This window comes from Cebidichthys violaceus, unplaced genomic scaffold (assembly GCF_023349555.1).
Source record: "Cebidichthys violaceus isolate CVI_PGR_0920_01 unplaced genomic scaffold, fCebVio1.0.p SCAF_1, whole genome shotgun sequence".
Lineage (NCBI taxonomy): Eukaryota > Metazoa > Chordata > Actinopteri > Perciformes > Stichaeidae > Cebidichthys > Cebidichthys violaceus.
The window spans coordinates 14,877,106-14,894,052 of NW_027176262.1; the positions used below are offsets into that span (position 1 = coordinate 14,877,106).

The following is a 16,947-nucleotide window of genomic DNA, read 5'->3' on the forward strand; positions in this document are numbered from 1 at the left end:
AGGATTGATGAGGACTTGGTGGGACTGTACCTGAATAGAGCTGTCAACATGAGGGGGTCAGCTGATAGTGAGGGTATTTTTATTTGTTTTTTTTACCTATTTTCACAATGGAGCTTTATAAAAATTCTCCCAATTACCTCATGTATTTAATATATTGTGGGAGGTGTGTATGACCGGTGACGCATCAAAAGAAGTGGAAGTGCAGACTGAATGTGTCTGTAGCTACTATTCAGGCTTTTCTCCTGTCAGTAAAGATGAGCAAGGCCTGGAGTGAGGCTTTGTAAGACTTCCTGACTAATTGAGCACCTGAAACTGGAGGAAACATGTTTACTGTAACTGCATTAAAAGGAATACTCTAACAATTTTGGGAAATACCCTTTTTTCCAGGAAGAAGTGTACAAGTTTCTTCTTGCTGCCTGGCAACCTCACAGTGACAACAAGACTCCAGGAAGCCATCGCACCCAACCAGGAAATAGTCCCGCACTCCACCCCTCAAACGATCATGTGTTATTTATTACACCTCAGAGCACAGGTTCACAGAGTGGTCAGTCATAAGGCTTGTTTCATGGTGTGAAAAACATGAAATGCATTAGCATCATGTTGTAGTCTTGTGATTTGTACCATCTCCTTTGGTTCTCTAGGAGTGCATTAGAGGTCCATATAAAAATAGCTTTCTTTCCAGAGCTCATCACCGCTTTGGCCTCTATGACGACAGATGAGAGCTGTGCTTTTTAAACACTTATATTATATTATAAATAGGAAAGATTTATTGCTCACATGGCTACACATGGGGAGAAGAGAATTACAGAGAATGAGCAAAATTAGAAAAGGAGAGCAAATTAGAAAAGTCAAGAGAACATTTTACGCAAAGCAGAAGCAGGCTGACACACTTGGTATTGAGGATATATTTGACTTGCAATGCAAGATATCAGTTATGTAATGTCTCGTTTTTACTTCCAACACACTGTGCTCCGGGTACAGCAGCTGTAGAAAATGCCTCACTTCCCATTGCTCCGAATATACACAGCCTCCCTGTAGCCAAGAGAGGCACATGGCTAATTATTGTACTGAATGACGGCAAAAATCTTTATGACATCAGTTGGAGCAAAGGATTTCATTGGTCAAACATAGTTCTGCAGGTAAAAATCCGCTGAAACTAAAAGGTCCGTTTTTTTTTGTTCCGCAGGGGTGTGCAAGCATCCATAAGAACCCACAAAATCTGGTTTTATTTATTTTCGTGTTACGTTTTTGGACAAAATCCATGCTTAGTGTGGAACGTCATAAAGCTGCATTTGAAATCCAGTATTTGTTTCCCGGGTATGAAGAGACGTTGACGGAATTCTATTATATTCAAATGGCACAAACATGCTTTACTGATACGGCTCTTCTAGACTTCACATTTTAGTGGATCTATTGTATTGTATCAATCATGTTACGGCTGTTCATTTTTTTTAAATAACTGTGTGGGAAAAAAACATTTTTGTGTGGGGCACACATCTTTGTGTGGCATACCACAATGAAAATGTATTTCAGATTCAGATTCAAATGTATTGTCATTGCACAGAGTACACGTACTCAGACAACAGAATGCAAATTTAGCATCTAACCAGAAGTGGTGCAGAGTTTTGTAAAGTGACAGCTGAGGGGAAGAAGCTGTTCCTGAGCCTGCTGGTCCTGGAACGGAGACTGCTATAGCGCCTCCCAGAGGGGAGGAGGGCAAACAGTCTATGGCCGGGGTGTGAGGTGTCCCTGACGATGCTGCGCTCCCTCCGTAGGCAGTGCTTGAGGTGGATGGTCTCGATGGCAGGGAGTGGAGTACCGGTGATAAGTTGGGCAGTTTTTACCACCCTCTGCAGTGCTGTCCGGTCTGCGACAGAGCAGTTGCCATACCAAACTGTGATGCAGCTTGTAAGGATGCTCTGGACGGTGCAGCAGTAGAAGTTCACCAGTACCAGAGGAGACATGTGGATTTCCTTCAGTCTCATCAGGAAGAAGAGACGCTGGTGTGCCTTCTTGATCAGGGTTGAGGTGTTGAGGGTCCAAGAGAGGTCCTCTGAGATGTGGACACCCAGAAACCTAAAGCTGGTGACACGCTCAACCTGGATGGGGGTGTGTGTGCAGCCTTTGGTCTTTCTGAAGTCCACAATAAGCTCCTTGGTCTTCTTGGTGTTGAGGGCCAGGTTACTGTTGACACACCACACCCCCAGGTGCCAGAACTCCTCCCTGTAGGCCGACTCATCGTTGATGAGGCCAACCACCGTTGTGTTGTCTGTAAACTTGATAATGGTATTGGAACCATGTACAGGCATGCAGTCATAGGTGAACAGGGAGCAGAGGAGAGGACTCAGCACACAGCCCTATGGAACGCCAGTGTTGAGGGTGAGGATAGAGGAGGTGTGATAACCTAACACACTGGGGTCTGTTGGTTAGGAAATCCAGCATCCAGCTGCAGAGGGAGGTGTTGATGCCGAGGTCACCTAGTTTGGAGGGGGGTGATGGTGATGCGTCCGGCGATGCCATCGGGGCCAGCAGCTTGATGGCAGCCTGTGGTTCACCGTCTACTACGATCTGTGAGGTCGGCCATTTGGTCTCCTGAATGAACAGGATGAGTTTGAGGAGAGGGGAAAGTGAAAGAGCAAAGCCCTTAAACCCCCAACTGCACCAGTAGAGCTGCTCAGTGGCCAACAGATGAGTCTGGTTGTACTGGGCAGCTTCCAGTGTTAACAGGTCTCTCTCTCTCTCTCTCTCTCTCTCTCTCTCTCTCTCTCTCTCTCTCTCTCTCTCTCTCTCTCTCTCTCTCTCTCTCTCTCTCTCTCTCTCTCTCTCTCTCTCTCTCTCTCTCTCTCTCTCTCTCTCTCTCTCTCTCTCTCTCAAAAATGTTTTAAAATACTGTAAAAAGTCCTGCATTCAGGACTTAGGCTACATAAAAGTACAAATCTATTAGCATCAAAATATACTTCAAGTAGCAAAAGATTTAAATCATGCAGAATGGCTGATTTCAGAATATTGGATTAATGTTGGAATATAATCACTGATGTGCTAATGAGCCTTTAATGTTGCTGCTGGTAAAAGGCCAAGCTCATTTTAGGTACTTTATAATAGGATACTTAATGATTATTATGATGATACTACTTGAAAGTACATTATAGTTAACTTTCGTATTAAGAATCTAAATCTGCAAAGTAGCTAGTAATTGATGTTGTCAAAAAAATGCAGTAAGTACAAAGTATAATATTTCTCTCTGAGATGTAGTGGAGTACAAGTATAAAGTTACATAAAATGGAAAGTATCCTCAATGTACTTAATTACACTCTACCACTGCTAGAGCACAAAACTGTTTCCAAGAATGTAAAGTTATTTATAGATCGAACCTCTCTGAAAGTGCACAAGATCGATCCATTTAACTTTAAAATGTACAAAAGTGTCTTCCTGGAAGCACGTAGAGGGTCCGAGGTCTCATTAACTCCTGTGGGAAACACTGGTTAATGTGTGGAACTGTGTGAGTGAGGACTAGGGCTCTCCTGCTGAAGAGAGCATCACTCTGCCTGGTTACAATTATAAAAAGTGTCCCAGAACAGCAGGGTGTCGACCTTCACACAGCAGAATGCTGCTCAGACCTTACCAAATATGTATTCTAACTATATCTAATCTATGTGTGGGTGGCATAAGCCACCCAATCGGAGCGCAGAACTGATTAGTGTCGAAGTGCTGAATCACAGGCTTCAGCAACCCTTCAGGCAGCCAATCAAACACATGGATCAGAAGAGTGCACACAGCTCCAGCAACAGAGAATAGAGCAGCTTGTGTGTCATGTACGGCAGGAGCTGACGGACACAAGACAAGAAGCACAACACCTTGTTAGACTCTGCAGAGTCTCTCCTCTCTGTGCAGTAGAAACCTTATCTTCTATACGCTCTTTAACTGCTGCAGTGTTTGTGTAACTAGGACCGTTTCAATCGTTTCAATGCTGGTGCCACTATGATATCCATATTAGAGCTGAAACAACGGCATATAATGAATATGATAGAATTTACCATTAACAACCTTTTATAGCAGCTATACAATGATTAAGAAAAAGAAATTTAAGAAATTTGCTTTTAGTCTGAAAATGTTTCAGTCCATTTATTGCAATTCAATCAGAGCAAAACCTGTTTATTTTGTGTTCATGCAGCTGTAGTAAACAGCCGACGTGTGGCTTGCTCGACACAGTGAATACTGTGACGTTGTGAACCCAGACAAGAAGGCGTTTAGTTTCCCGGGTATCTGGGACTTCCACAACAAGTACTAAGCAGAAGTAGAGGCTATTTCTTCCATGGTTGATGGCAGAAATAAATGGATTAGTTCAATGAAGGGAATAAACATCGCAAACCTCGCAATCAAACTCATTTTGCAAGGAGATCAAACTCCTTGCACTACAGCTCGGTTTCCATGAATTAAGCCAATTAATCTCCACCTGTGTAATGTCGTACAGCTCACTACAGCTTTGTCTGGCTTTAGTCCTTTTGATCGTGTCTGTGGTGAAGTTCCAGACATGTAGATAGGCTGTGGAGCTTTCACACCAAAAGAATAATGTACACATTCTGATAAAACAGTGAAGCATGGCATGTTAGTCCATATCAGTTCTATAACTGAAGATGAGCAGGTTGACTCTACTTAATTCACATAAAGCCCCGTTGTGCACACATGAGGGTAACCATGTCGCGTGGGCAGCTTTCTGATGGTGCATTGCCTCGTCTCGGTGAACGCAGCGCTCACACACTGGGACACGGTGAACAGACCAAGCAGCCAGGCTGTCGACCAATCACAGCTCACTACTGGACTCCCCCATTTCAGCTCCTGATCGGAAACCTGTACAAAGAGCCCAGGACCAGCGTCTGGACTGCATGCAACTGAAATCAACTGAAATCTATTACTTTACAATTTATTTTTTTTCGCATGGAAGAAAAATATAACGATTGTTACAACAAACAATTATATTCTTCTTGGGATGCACCGATACCACTTTCAGAAGTACAACTACTCCAACAATGACTCTGTTCCTCTCTTTCTGACCGTAACAAATTGAATATACAACATTTTAACATTCAACATTGTTGACCACAGTTTGCCATAGGGATGTTAATAATTAACCGTTTAAACATGCTATCAGTTAAAAATAAAAAAGCTGAGCAAACCTTGGTGGCTGGTCTCCTAAAAGGTAAAGAGTGTGAGACACAGGAGCTTTGCTGGGAGTCTCACAGGTCTTGAGGATTTCTAGTATTTATTTAGTATACTTTAAAAAACACTGCACATTCAGAGTTTTACGTGACCGATGACTTCATACTCATCTCATTATCTCACACGCGCTCTCTTGAACGATGACGACTCGATGCTGTAAACTCAATAATCGGAAATTTCAAACTCAATTCTCAACGTTATGATCTCCTGTAACAACTCTTTGACAGCTGGCTGTCTGTTTCTTACCGCTGCCTCTGAACGCAACAGTTGTTTACGTTCTAAGCTAGGCTAAACACTAGCAGAGTTCTGGTGAGGGCGGCTGAGCCTGAGCAGCAGAATATGGATAGGATCCGACCGGCACCACCCGCCTTAAAAACTAACGTATGGAAGCACTTCACTTCTTCTTCCGCCTGACTCGGAAAGGGTGAGGAAATGAATGAAGTGAATTCATTTGTTTTTTTAATTATGAATCATTACAAATAGCAGATAAACAGTGATCGACAATGCAGCTCTAACACAGGCACTTCCTGAATGTCTGTGGCATGTTACACTGCATGAATAAGACTTTTCCTTACTCAGAGCTCTTCTACTCTCACTTGTTTTAAGTCACTGCATCTGTCGACAGAATTGAATTTCAGCCCGATACACGATTCTTTAAGCCCAACATTGTTGAAACAGAGTTGATGTTGGTAACGAGAGCTTCAAGTTATCAGACCGGTCGTTTGAATGGTGACACACCAACAGAGAGAAGAGAAACAAGTGACAGTCAGTGAATGACATGAAACCAATTCCCCACTATGTTCTGTCACTGCATCCACATCGCTATACGTCTTAGAAGTGAATTTCAACGCCTCGTATGCATCATACGGGACTTAATCCTCGCTCAGAGGCCGTCTGTCAGTGAGGACATCAGAAACAGCAACCTTTAGGATTCATCTCATAACCCATTGGCAAAATAAAACTTAAATTAAAAGTCTAATTTGAGGAGGCCAGCATTGTGTTCATAAGGAATAACAGAAAGAACATGAAAGAAAACGCGTTCCCCTCTCTAAGAGGCCATCCTTACCAGAATAACGGCTAAACAGAGTTTGTTTCTTATAGATTTGCTATTTTAATCTCAGAGAATATCAGAGCATTTGTCTCGTAGATTTGTGACTTTAATTTCCGATGTTTTCTTGGAATATTACAACCTGGCTTTTTTTTTTTTTTTTTTTTAACTTCAATGGCCCAGCATGACCATTTCTGAAATTATTTTTTTCCTTCCAAACATTGTTCCCTGGATTTTCAACATAATCATACATTTACAAAATCACTGCACTTGTGAGTGATTGATGACTACAGTCTCAGCTGGCTCTGGTTTCACTTCAGTCAAGTGAGACAGAAACATCTCAAGGCACTGCTACTGAAAATCACAACAGCCCATTAAGAAAACGGCTCGTCCGACCAGATAATAGCTAAACTGTTACAATTAGACGGACTAACGGGGAGGAAAACAAAGCAGCCACATTATAGAAAACACTGTGTATTGTTGATGCTGTGATGCAATGGGGATGTTCTTGGACACTGGGCTGCATCAACTGCAATGGTTACCATTCAATGCAGAGCAAACAATGGGGCTGATTTCTGCTACTGCACCAACACACTCTCCATCCGCACACACAGTTTACAGACAAAGCCTGGGAACATAATACACAATAGTTATTGGCAGATACACAGCAATGCATGCTTAGCTCTTCTACTAGTCTCCATTGGTGTCTCAGGGTCTCACAGTCTGTCTGTCTGTCTCAGCAGGTTTTCAGTGTTTGACCACCTTACTTAATCATCGCTGCAGCAGAGCAGCAGCCAACAAAGCCTCCTGCTGTGACTCAATGTTTGTTGTCCTATGAAATATAAAGCGGGTGTGCTGGCCTGCTGCTAGCAGCAAGACTGGAAACACTCGGACAGGGAGCAGGAGGCGTCTGGAGCGGCATGCAAATACTAAACTCACGTGAGCCCCGGTGACCTTTTAGTCATGGTGAACTGTCAACAGAAGCTGCAGGCACAAACATACAGGGAGAGCTGTTCTTAAAAAGCTCACTTCACCTGCAGGCATGACACCAAACATTCAGCATGAAGATGCTGTTTAATGGGGTTGGAAAGAGAATTATTCCCATTCCCCTATCGTGTCATTATTTTACAGGTCAGTGGCGCTGTGTTGTGGCTAAACTGTGCTTTAATAAACCTTTTCACAAAAGACACTTTGACATGTAACAGTAGAAAACTCAAGGCTAAAATGTGAACTAGGCAGTGGCTGCTTCAGCTTCAGGGTCCTTGTATGATGGCTCACTGTCACGGCTTACTTGGACATTTGATTAGAACAGAGCCATAGTTAATGTTGTTGGTAACATCTATGCTCCTCCTACTATGACTCAAAGTTGCCAGGGGTGCTATTATGGGAGCTACAATAAGGGTGAAACCGATGAGAGCCTCACAGCTACGCGCAACATCAACACGACCAATATGATGAGGCCCCTGAACAGAATAAAGGCCACACACCTATTTATTCCTGTAGCTCACTTTGGAGGAGGAACAGCTGATTCGTGATGGGAGCTCTGGGTGCTGGAGAGGTGCCAGCTCGCCTCCTGGGCACTGCCAAGGTGCCCTTGAGCAAGGCACTGTACAGCCAAACTGCCCACTGCTCCTAACACTAGGGTGGGTTAAATGCAGAGGCTTAATTTCACTGTGTGCTGTGTACATGTGTGACAATAAAAGTTGATTTGATTTGGAGCGGACAGCTGGCTAGTTAGCTAGCTAGCCTGTCTATCTCCAGAGCTGGCAAACTAGCTAGCTGCTAAATGAGTAAAATTTAACAACTTAATGCTTCACTCACACACACACACACACACACACACACACACACACACACACACACACACACACACACACACACACACACACACACACAGTAGGAAAGCTACATTGCTATCGGCAGATAAATGACAACTTTATTCAGACAGTTTTCTGCATTCGGTGTCGCGTGGTAGCATGGCGGATTTAGCAGGCTGGCTAAGTAGCTAGCCCTCCGCCGCAAGGCTTAGCCTATGCTAAGCCTATTAGCAACATTTCTCTCCATCTTTCTAATAGATGAGCCTTCTGTGAGGAGGTTAGCTGAATGCTAAGCTAACATATTAGCAACATTTTCTCTCCATCTCTGAAACGCCTTGCCGAGTCCGGTAGCTCACTACAGCCTAGAATCACAGTCTATCATCTCAAATGTATGCAATATATTATGCAGGTACATATTTAGAATATTTGCAACAGCCCTATAATATAGTAGTTTATAATACTTACAGACAATTGTTGTCTCAGATTAATATTCTGTACCTTAGGTGAGGCTCCACCATGTGGTGTGCTGCATCGTTGAGAGGAGAGAAAAGGAGAGCAGACAACACACACCCTTGTTGTGCTCCTTTCCTTACACTGAAGGTTTAGGACTATGTGTTATTGATTTATGTAAGTTGCCGGCCATGTTTACATAGCAAACAGCATACTGGAAGCCTTTGTGGCAGCATTAGGCCAATCTACATCCACAAAGCAGCGAGCACAAGGTAAGAATGCAAAGCAGCGGCCTATCACCTCGGCTGATAAAGCCTGCTGACGTCGATAAGAAATGCGAGGCCCTGCAGTTCTCAGGTGACTAGTTAGAGCGATGACCATAACTGTTGCTTTACTAAACTATGTGGTGGTCAACCACACAGGTTCAAATGGCTGGTGAAGGTGTTCCAGGGACTGTCTAGGAAAATCTATACAGTAGAGCCTCAATAGTATGAACACATGGGATATACAGCCTGTTTGAAAACATGTATCCTTTTACATCCTCCCTAGCTCTGCCAATACAAACAGATACACATTTCAGCTGGGGCCTGCAGGGTTCAACGTTATATTTCTTTTTCACCAAATCCTTATTGTCAGGCAACATAAAGTGTGTTTGAGAGAGTGAGTGAGTGAGTGAGTGAGTGAGTGAGTGAGTGAAAAACACTAAAACTGTTGAACCATTTCATTGTAAATCCACAAAACAGTTATGCAAACGGTGTGGGATCATATTATTATGTCTTTCAAGATAATTGCACTCAGATAAAAAAAAACAAAGCAGAAGACAACCACACATTCACTTTTCCTACTGAAAAAACAAAATATGTAATTGTCATTAATTATTTACAGTATGACTACCGTGTGCTAGACTGTGCCAGAACACAGTTTTTTGCCCTCCAGATATCATTTAAATTAATAAATGGAGATTGATTTTTAAAGAATGGAATTGATGTCATGTTTCACAGAGAGTAGCCTATTATGTACACTGAAACAGTATATTACATCAAAATTCAACATCGATAAGATGTCATTAGTTTCACACACAGTGCCAGTTAGTTATGTTGCCCAGCTCAAGCGGCTCCTTCTAAAATAGACTAAGCAGCACGTATTTTTAGCGGAGAGCCGACCCTGGGACGCTTCTTAACTTGCTGCGGAGAGCCTGGTTGGATCACAGGCTGTCTGGATTGGCCGCCATCAGCTCCAGCAGCCGCTCCGGCTAGCATTATGATATATTTTCTCTGTTTTCCTTCATATTCTAGTCTTATGTCACCTCTACTCTCTTCATTCCTCTACCACTACCATAGATTAGCTTCAAGTCTCCCAGCAACTTCTTTATTATAGAAAAAAGGGATTGGTGAGAATATACGTATTCAGCGTAAAGGGCTTTACTTCAGGAAGTACTCTTTCTATGCAGTCAGTTTCATTTTAAAAAGGAGATTCCTTTAAACATCAACCTTGATGTTACTCGGCACAAAATAAAACTAGCCAGCCGGATCATTTCACAATACCACATGGCTTCCTGACCAACGTTGAAGGACACAATGAGCACAGTCAGAAGCCCACAGCTATGAACTTAACACCAAGACGTATCCATTCAACCAGAAACAAGCAGCGCACCAGAACTGATCCAAAACCAAAAACTGGACCGATTTAACGGCTGAATGTATTAAACATGTTTGACACAGCTCGACCTCTAACTCTATACTCCCGGGGGGACTGTGGCTCAAAGGTAGAGCGTGTCGTCTACTTATCGGAAGATCGGCAGTTTGATCCCCGGCTCCTCCAGTCTGCATGTCAACATGTCTCTGAACCCCTGGCTCTGCCATCGGTGTGTGAGTGGGTCAATCCTGATGGGAAGCCTCTGCGATCAGTGTGTGCATGTTGTGTAAAGCGCTTGGAGTAGTTGGAAGACTAGACAGGCGCCATATAAACGCTAGACAATTTACCATTTCTCTTGCGAGCAACCCAGCTGATTCAATGATTGAACATGAAATGGCTTGTCTCGTTTAAGTACACCAAGCACACCAACGATCAAGCGAGACCGTTTCTTCTCCATACCAGTAAATGTTCAGTCATCCTATCATTTACCATTTAAAAAGAAAGCAGACTTTGACCTCTGAAACGTAGACGCCCAGCCTCCAGTCTGCTGTATCCGCCACCTGTGTTGGCTCGTCACTAAAGAAGTCTGTTGTATGCCGATACAATTCATAGAAGTATTCAGCATCAGTGACGATAGCATGACCTTAAGGTACCCAGTGTTTCAAGCAGCCACACTGATTATGTTCTATATGATTTTCTCATATCTTATCCATTTCTTTATTGTAAAGAGGACAAGAATATCTCTCCAATAAAAAAAGAAAAATCTCCATTCTCACTCTAGGCATATGTTAGCAATCACACAATGTTGCGGTTAGAAACTAAATGAACAGAGACTGCATAACCAACCCTGCAACTGTAGTCTTGGAAGAGGTTTGACCCTGGGTTTAGCTTACTGCAGGAACACATGTAAGCCTAACCTCTCACACAGGAGGTCCCCTGCCCACTATCCTGCAGGTGTCCTGCTAGACTGAGCTTCCATGAAAACTGACCTCATAATCATGGCAGTCGAGCCCTTGGTTTGAATTAGGAATGTTGTCATGTGACTGGTCAGATAAGGCTGCATGGCTGGATAATTCCACCACCCGTGTGTGTGCGTGTTCAGGAATTGAGGAATGTCCAAATCACCACACAAGGAGCTGATATTGAAAAGATGCAATTTAGGCAATAGAAACAGCAATACGTTGAGGTTTGTTCAAACATAGGCTTCAGTGGTAAAACTATAGTGAAGAATCCTGGCTGAAATTAAGTTACAAACCTTTAACATTGAAATAAATATGAATGTAAAGGACAGGTCTGTCTAACTTCCCAATAGAGCCCTGGTTAAGGCATGGCGGTGCCCTGGATGGATGTGTAACAGCCTCTCATAGCCTGGAGTCAGGGCAGACAAAGGTCAGCTCCAGGACACCCAGGGAGTAAAGTGCAACAAGAAGGGGATCAGGGATAAGATATCCTCCGTGCTTCATGATAAATGCTCACCCACATCTTACATAAGTGCACCAACACTCAGACTATACATGCATCAGTTACAACACAGATCTACCCAGCTTTGTGCTTTACTTGACGTTGCAGTATATACAGGTCTGGAAGACCCTACTTTAAAAATGTCCACAGACTTCGACTCTAAGCAACTAAACGCAGCGACAGTAATGACAACGTGAAGCATAGCTGTTTGTTGTTCAGCCAAACGCCCCGACTACCGTTACACAGCTTGCTAACTACTGCGTGTACAGTTTAGTGGAAGCGACCTGACAGTCCGCTGGCACAAACATTGACGATTACGGTTGGCCATGTCACATGGCTGGGCTTGAAATCCGCCAGACGAAGATCTCACACAGACTGTCTGGAGGCACGTCCCTCTGGGAACTTAGCTGTAGCGACCCAGCTAACTAACTGTCTAGCTAGTAGACAAGTAAGCTAGCTAGTTGCTGCACATAACGCTACATTAGCAGTATTCACCATTAGCTACCTAAAGTGATGAGAGCTAGGCTAAGTGGCACACTGTAGGTTCAGCCAGAAAGTGAGCACACATTCGAGGCTGTTTGCGCAACTGTTTTGCCAAATAGCGCTACTGTCAGTCAGCCCATCCCTCTTCGTTAGCCGACACTAGCGCCTCTACCAACGCTTTGGTAGCTATGGACAGAAAGTCACGCCAAGCACGGTCCAAAACATCTGACAGGTTTACGTGACCTTGCTTACAACAGAAGACAGGCGCCTCATAAAATACCAGTCAGTTCCATTTCCACATTTCTCGGAAGAATGGCCCGGTTCGGGATGAACAGAATCCATACAACGACGTTAAGCTACACATGATTTATGCTTTAATTAACGTGACTAGGAGACGCTTCCTACTGCATCCCAACCTGCGTTTTGGTGGAAGGAGACTGCAGACATTATAGACTTAGCTATTGTTAAACTTAACATGTAACATTTAACATGTACTCAAATTTAGTGAGGCTTTCCGACATCTTGATATGCCGAATGTATTCACATATCGTGGTGGTTCCGGGGCCACTGTGTTATTCTTTTGAAAGGTGTCTACCTTACCCAACCACCATGGCCAGTAAAACCTCTAGATTTTAAAGGGAAGTCAGGACGTTGTCCTCTTGTGCACCGGCCTAGCCTAAAAGCTGACAGTTAGCTAAGCTAGCGCCACTGAGGTGAATCTAGCCCGTTGCTTTTCGGCTTACCTCTCTTGACTGCCTCGTCATACGACAGGAATCCGATCCTCGACTCTTTGGCCCCCATGCTCCCCTCATTTCATTGCGATGTGGAGTTGATCACAATTGTTTTGTCGCCGTATCCGTTTATTGTGGAGTGGGTTGCTGCTGATGTGTGTGTGGTGAACGGGTGAATGTTTTCAGTGACGCCTCCATGCTGTCACGTGAGCTGACTCTACAGGTCACTTGATCAGCTCCTCCGGACGCTTGTAAACACACTCAGCATGCCAGACACACACGTCTTTATTTCCACATTAATACTTCATATAGTGCTTCCCCTCTTTTTCGCGAAGTATACAAATGCATTTGACTCATAATGCGCAGTCACGCCAAGCTATCAATATGAGTGCGTATCTGTAAAGTCTAGGTTGTAAAGAAGCGCGAGTAGCACCACCTTGTGGCTACTCTGCTAAATGACGCTAGCTTACATCTGTACATCCACCACAGCGACCTCTAGTGGCACCACGCATGTATAGCGTGGCACGTAAACCAGGAACAAGCACCGGAGTAAGTATGTCGTGTACATAATTTATAGTTTGTATTATGTTTTCAGTAGCAGTTTAATTCAATTGCACATACAATACCGTAATTTCTCTTTATACTGGGCTGATGGTTGCCCATCTATATATATATAGTCAAATATATATATAGTCAAATATATATATATATATAGATGGGCAACCATCAGCCTGGTCCTTTACTGGTCCTCAGCGGACCGTTAATGTTCAATGTTTTTTTAATGCTGCCCTCTTCTTAGGCAGATGCTGGTAAGTGTCCACGTTTTAGAATGGACTTTGTCGTGACGCTGTGTTCGTATGAGAGCTTTGTCCGCTTCCGACGTCACCTAAGCCCTAGTTGGCGTGAACAACATGACAGCGCGCGCAGCTCCGCACAAAGCTGCCCGAGCTGACATCAGCAGCTCGTGGACGCCACGGGAATGAAAGCATGAATGTATCTCATCATAACGTGTGTGAACTCGTTTTGATGACAAGTCGTCTTACAAGGCAGGTTGCATTCTCTGTTTGTTTTTTTCCCGGGATGAGGCACAGTTGTCCCGCTCATAACTGACACGGAGATGGGACTCCAAGTTCTGCTGTACTGGCCGAATATTATTGGTAAGACACATTTGGTTGAATTTGATGGAATTGTATTTTGTATTTGTGTTATGTGTCACTGCGATATGGTTACTTGGCTGTTAGCCTACTAAACATAGATCAGCCAGACTGCTAGAATATTATAGTATAGTCTATTATAGTAGAGTATAGTAGCCTCTATTTAGATGATGATTGGCACAACATTGACACTGAAAGATGTCCCTGTGATGATACCGTAATTCATTTGAACTGACCTTTGGGTAACTTTAGGAAGTGCTACACATGGCTGCCACTGAATTGAAGAGTTCCTTCACCCGTCTGTCCTAATAGCTTGTGTATGTAATATGTATTTGTCTCTTTCAGGCTACGTGAGGATCGGCCTTGTGCTTGCTGCATGGGCTTCCTGTGAGACACCAGCAGTCTTTGTCCCTCTTTACTCTACACACATAGCACTTGATGGTAAAGGCTTTGAGGCTTTTTACTGGTTTATTCTAGCATCACTACATTCCAGTAGAACACCAATGTTGTATTGAACTTTCTTATTGATTTATAAACATAAAATACCACCACAGGTGTAACTAATAACATAAATAATGCCTGCCTTTAATTTAAGTGTGCATTGGGACACTGGTCATCATAAGTGGCATGCCTGTCTATGGTACTCAGATGGTGTGATTTATTAAAGGAATTTTTGATGAAATGCCAATAATGAGACCGCATGAGTGTGGAGCAGAGTCTAAGGTTGGGCATGTAGGTGTAGTTGCGTCCTGTTCCATAACCCCAAAAGGCCTCGCCAGGAGGAACAGTTGCTGAGTGCTCAGGACATTGTGTCTGCAATATGTGATGATGTTTTCTGTGCAGGAGTGGACGGCTGGTTGGCACGGAGGCTGGGACAGACCTCCAGGTTTGGAGCCTGGCTGGACGTAGTGGTGGACAACCTGGGCAGAGGCCTGCTGTGGAGTCTGCTTTTTCAGGTCTGCTGGTTGCAGAACACGCAAAACAAAACAGTATAGTATACACACACACATGCACACCAAGTGCTCACATTAGGCTGTGAGCTTCCTATACGATTATCATAAAAGGAATAGTTTAGAATGAGCCTCTCTTTTCAATTTACAGTAGCTACACATGAAGTGATTGCATACAGCTGGTACAAAGGAGCCTAGTATCTGCCAAGAAATGAATCCTCATTAATCCTTATTGCACCAGCAGCAGTAGCCTTTACTGTGCTGCGTCTCGGTTTTTGTGACATCAAGCAGAACACCCACTGCACCGGTCAACCGTGTCCGTAAAGATTATTCTAAGCAGTATTTACGTTCGTTGTGCAAACGCAGAGGTGTCCTGCACAGTTCCATTTCTATTGTTAAATGTTTCTATGTGTCCTATTGCAGTGGGGCTGGCTGGTGTCTGCTTTGGAGTGGTGTGTGTTTGTGTGTAACCACAATGCCAGAGGTGACCACTGGAAGAACAGTTTCATCACCAGCCCTCCATTCATCCAAGCCGTCATGGCAAACGGTAACAAGCCTGTCACTGTGAATACGTTCATGTTGATGTGCTGCTCAGGATACATTACAAGATTCCATGAACTGTGTCTCTGCTGCCGTTAGGATTTCGAACACCTCTTGGCACATGGGTGGTGAGCGGGCTGCACGGCCTCCCCCTGTGGCTCTATGGGTGTCGGTGGGGTTTACTGACCCACTGGCTGGGTCAGCCTCTCTGGATCCAGGCTCTGGGGACCGTGCTGCTGGCTGCAGGCCGCCTGCTGGCTCTATCAGTGGAGGTAGGAATAACCTTTGATAAGCACAAACATCATGTCGACGAAAGTTGAAGTTGTGTTGAAAAAGTTGCTGCTCAAATTTCCTATTTAATGATGTTATTTCTGCAGATATGGTGTATGTGGACACACATCAAATACCTCACCAATGACGAGCCGGAAGAGAAAGAGAACTGAGAGCACTCAGCAGTGATATTGTTCTGTCTACGCTGGAACAATGCTGCACCTTTATATGAACACTGGCCTCATGTCACATTTGGTTTTCTCCCAAGAAAATGTGAAAGTTGATTCGGCGTCTACCAAACAGAGAATATTTCACGACCATAGGGTGGTCAAGTTTGGACTGATTTTTTCCAATTAAAATGTTCAACGACACTACCCTCTGTCCCAGCTGCCCCACGGAGGCAGCATTTTGCACTCCCTGTAGGCTCAAATCTCACAATCCTGGGGCTTTCACGTTTGGGTTGGGCTCTAAAAAACCTGATAAATTGTAAGCAGACACCTGTCTCTGTTCAGGGATGAAATTATTTTCAGTTCTGTTCAACTTGTCTGAGTAATGGAAGGTTATCTTGTGTCCATAGTAAAGTGACCCCTACTTCCCTCCTGACATGAGACCAGTTCATGCCAGGGGCGTTGGAGGGTGTTTGTCAGGGCTCTGTGGAGGACGGGCAACTATTTCCAAACAACATTTCTTTATGGAGCTGTGCAGGTGTAGCAGTGCTGCCATGTAGCTCGCAACACTGTAGAGTCCATGTTGGCGAGTAGGTTTCTGCATGGGTAGTAATATTTTCCAGAAAGAATGTTTGTGGGGTTTGAATATCTTGAGACTTTTCTTTATCTTTTTGCAATATGGCCATGAATTATGCTCTCTCTTCGTTCTGGACTTTTCCAGAAGTTAGAGAGCGTTGATATGGGAGAGACTTGATGAAGGCTTCGTTTCAGGGAGGTTTATCTTGTTGCCATTACTGGTGCCTTGCAATAAAATGCTGAAAGACAGTCCTAAGAAGAGTGGTCCTTGTCTACCTACTGTACAATACAACACAGTTAGACGACACACATTCAGGATTGTACTGTTCAAACACGAATGGGCCGTGATGTTAAATACATTTAACATCGAGTACCATCAACTCTTCTTGTATATTTACGACATTTGTTTGGTCAAGTTTCGTTTAATTGGGACGTGAATGAATTGGAA

General features: G+C 43.8%; 2 protein-coding genes across 8 annotated transcripts in view; one reads left to right on the forward strand and one right to left on the reverse strand.

The window, feature by feature from the left end:
* usp32 (ubiquitin specific peptidase 32) overlaps positions 1 to 13,002 on the reverse strand; it is a 56,316-nt gene extending 43,314 nt beyond the window's left edge. For all 5 annotated transcript variants that reach the window (XM_068712285.1, XM_068712270.1, XM_068712278.1 and 2 more), the window contains exon 1: positions 12,855 to 13,002. In XM_068712285.1, the coding sequence (XP_068568386.1) occupies positions 12,855 to 12,912 (58 nt within the window). In that variant the 5' untranslated portion in view covers positions 12,913 to 13,002. The remainder of the gene's footprint in view (positions 1 to 12,854) is intronic.
* Positions 13,003 to 13,367: 365 nt separating this feature from the next.
* si:ch1073-145m9.1 (uncharacterized) lies at positions 13,368 to 16,748 on the forward strand. Of its 3 annotated transcripts, none has more exons than XM_068723543.1 (7): positions 13,368 to 13,391; positions 13,893 to 13,999; positions 14,342 to 14,437; positions 14,840 to 14,952; positions 15,370 to 15,493; positions 15,586 to 15,758; positions 15,864 to 16,748. In XM_068723543.1, the coding sequence occupies exons 2-7, from the start codon at positions 13,960 to 13,962 to the stop codon at positions 15,927 to 15,929; spliced, it is 612 nt and encodes a 203-aa protein (XP_068579644.1). In that variant the 5' UTR covers positions 13,368 to 13,391; positions 13,893 to 13,959; the 3' UTR covers positions 15,930 to 16,748. The 3 variants fall into 3 exon arrangements, with proteins under 3 accessions (XP_068579644.1, XP_068579726.1, XP_068579566.1); XM_068723625.1 differs by having other exon boundaries at positions 13,377 to 13,395; positions 13,928 to 13,999; XM_068723465.1 differs by lacking the exon at positions 13,368 to 13,391 and having other exon boundaries at positions 13,423 to 13,999.
* Positions 16,749 to 16,947: the final 199 nt, after the last annotated feature.

What these genes read in the sequence shown, in the direction of transcription:
- si:ch1073-145m9.1 (XM_068723543.1), top strand. Translation starts at nt 13,960, where the DNA reads ATGGGACTCCAAGTTCTGCTGTACTGGCCGAATATTATTG. An exon ending in GTACTGGCCGAATATTATTG is followed by an intron (nt 14,000 to 14,341) that starts GTAAGACACATT and finishes TGTCTCTTTCAG; the next exon opens with GCTACGTGAGGATCGGCCTT. An exon ending in TGCTGGCTCTATCAGTGGAG is followed by an intron (nt 15,759 to 15,863) that starts GTAGGAATAACC and finishes TTATTTCTGCAG; the next exon opens with ATATGGTGTATGTGGACACA.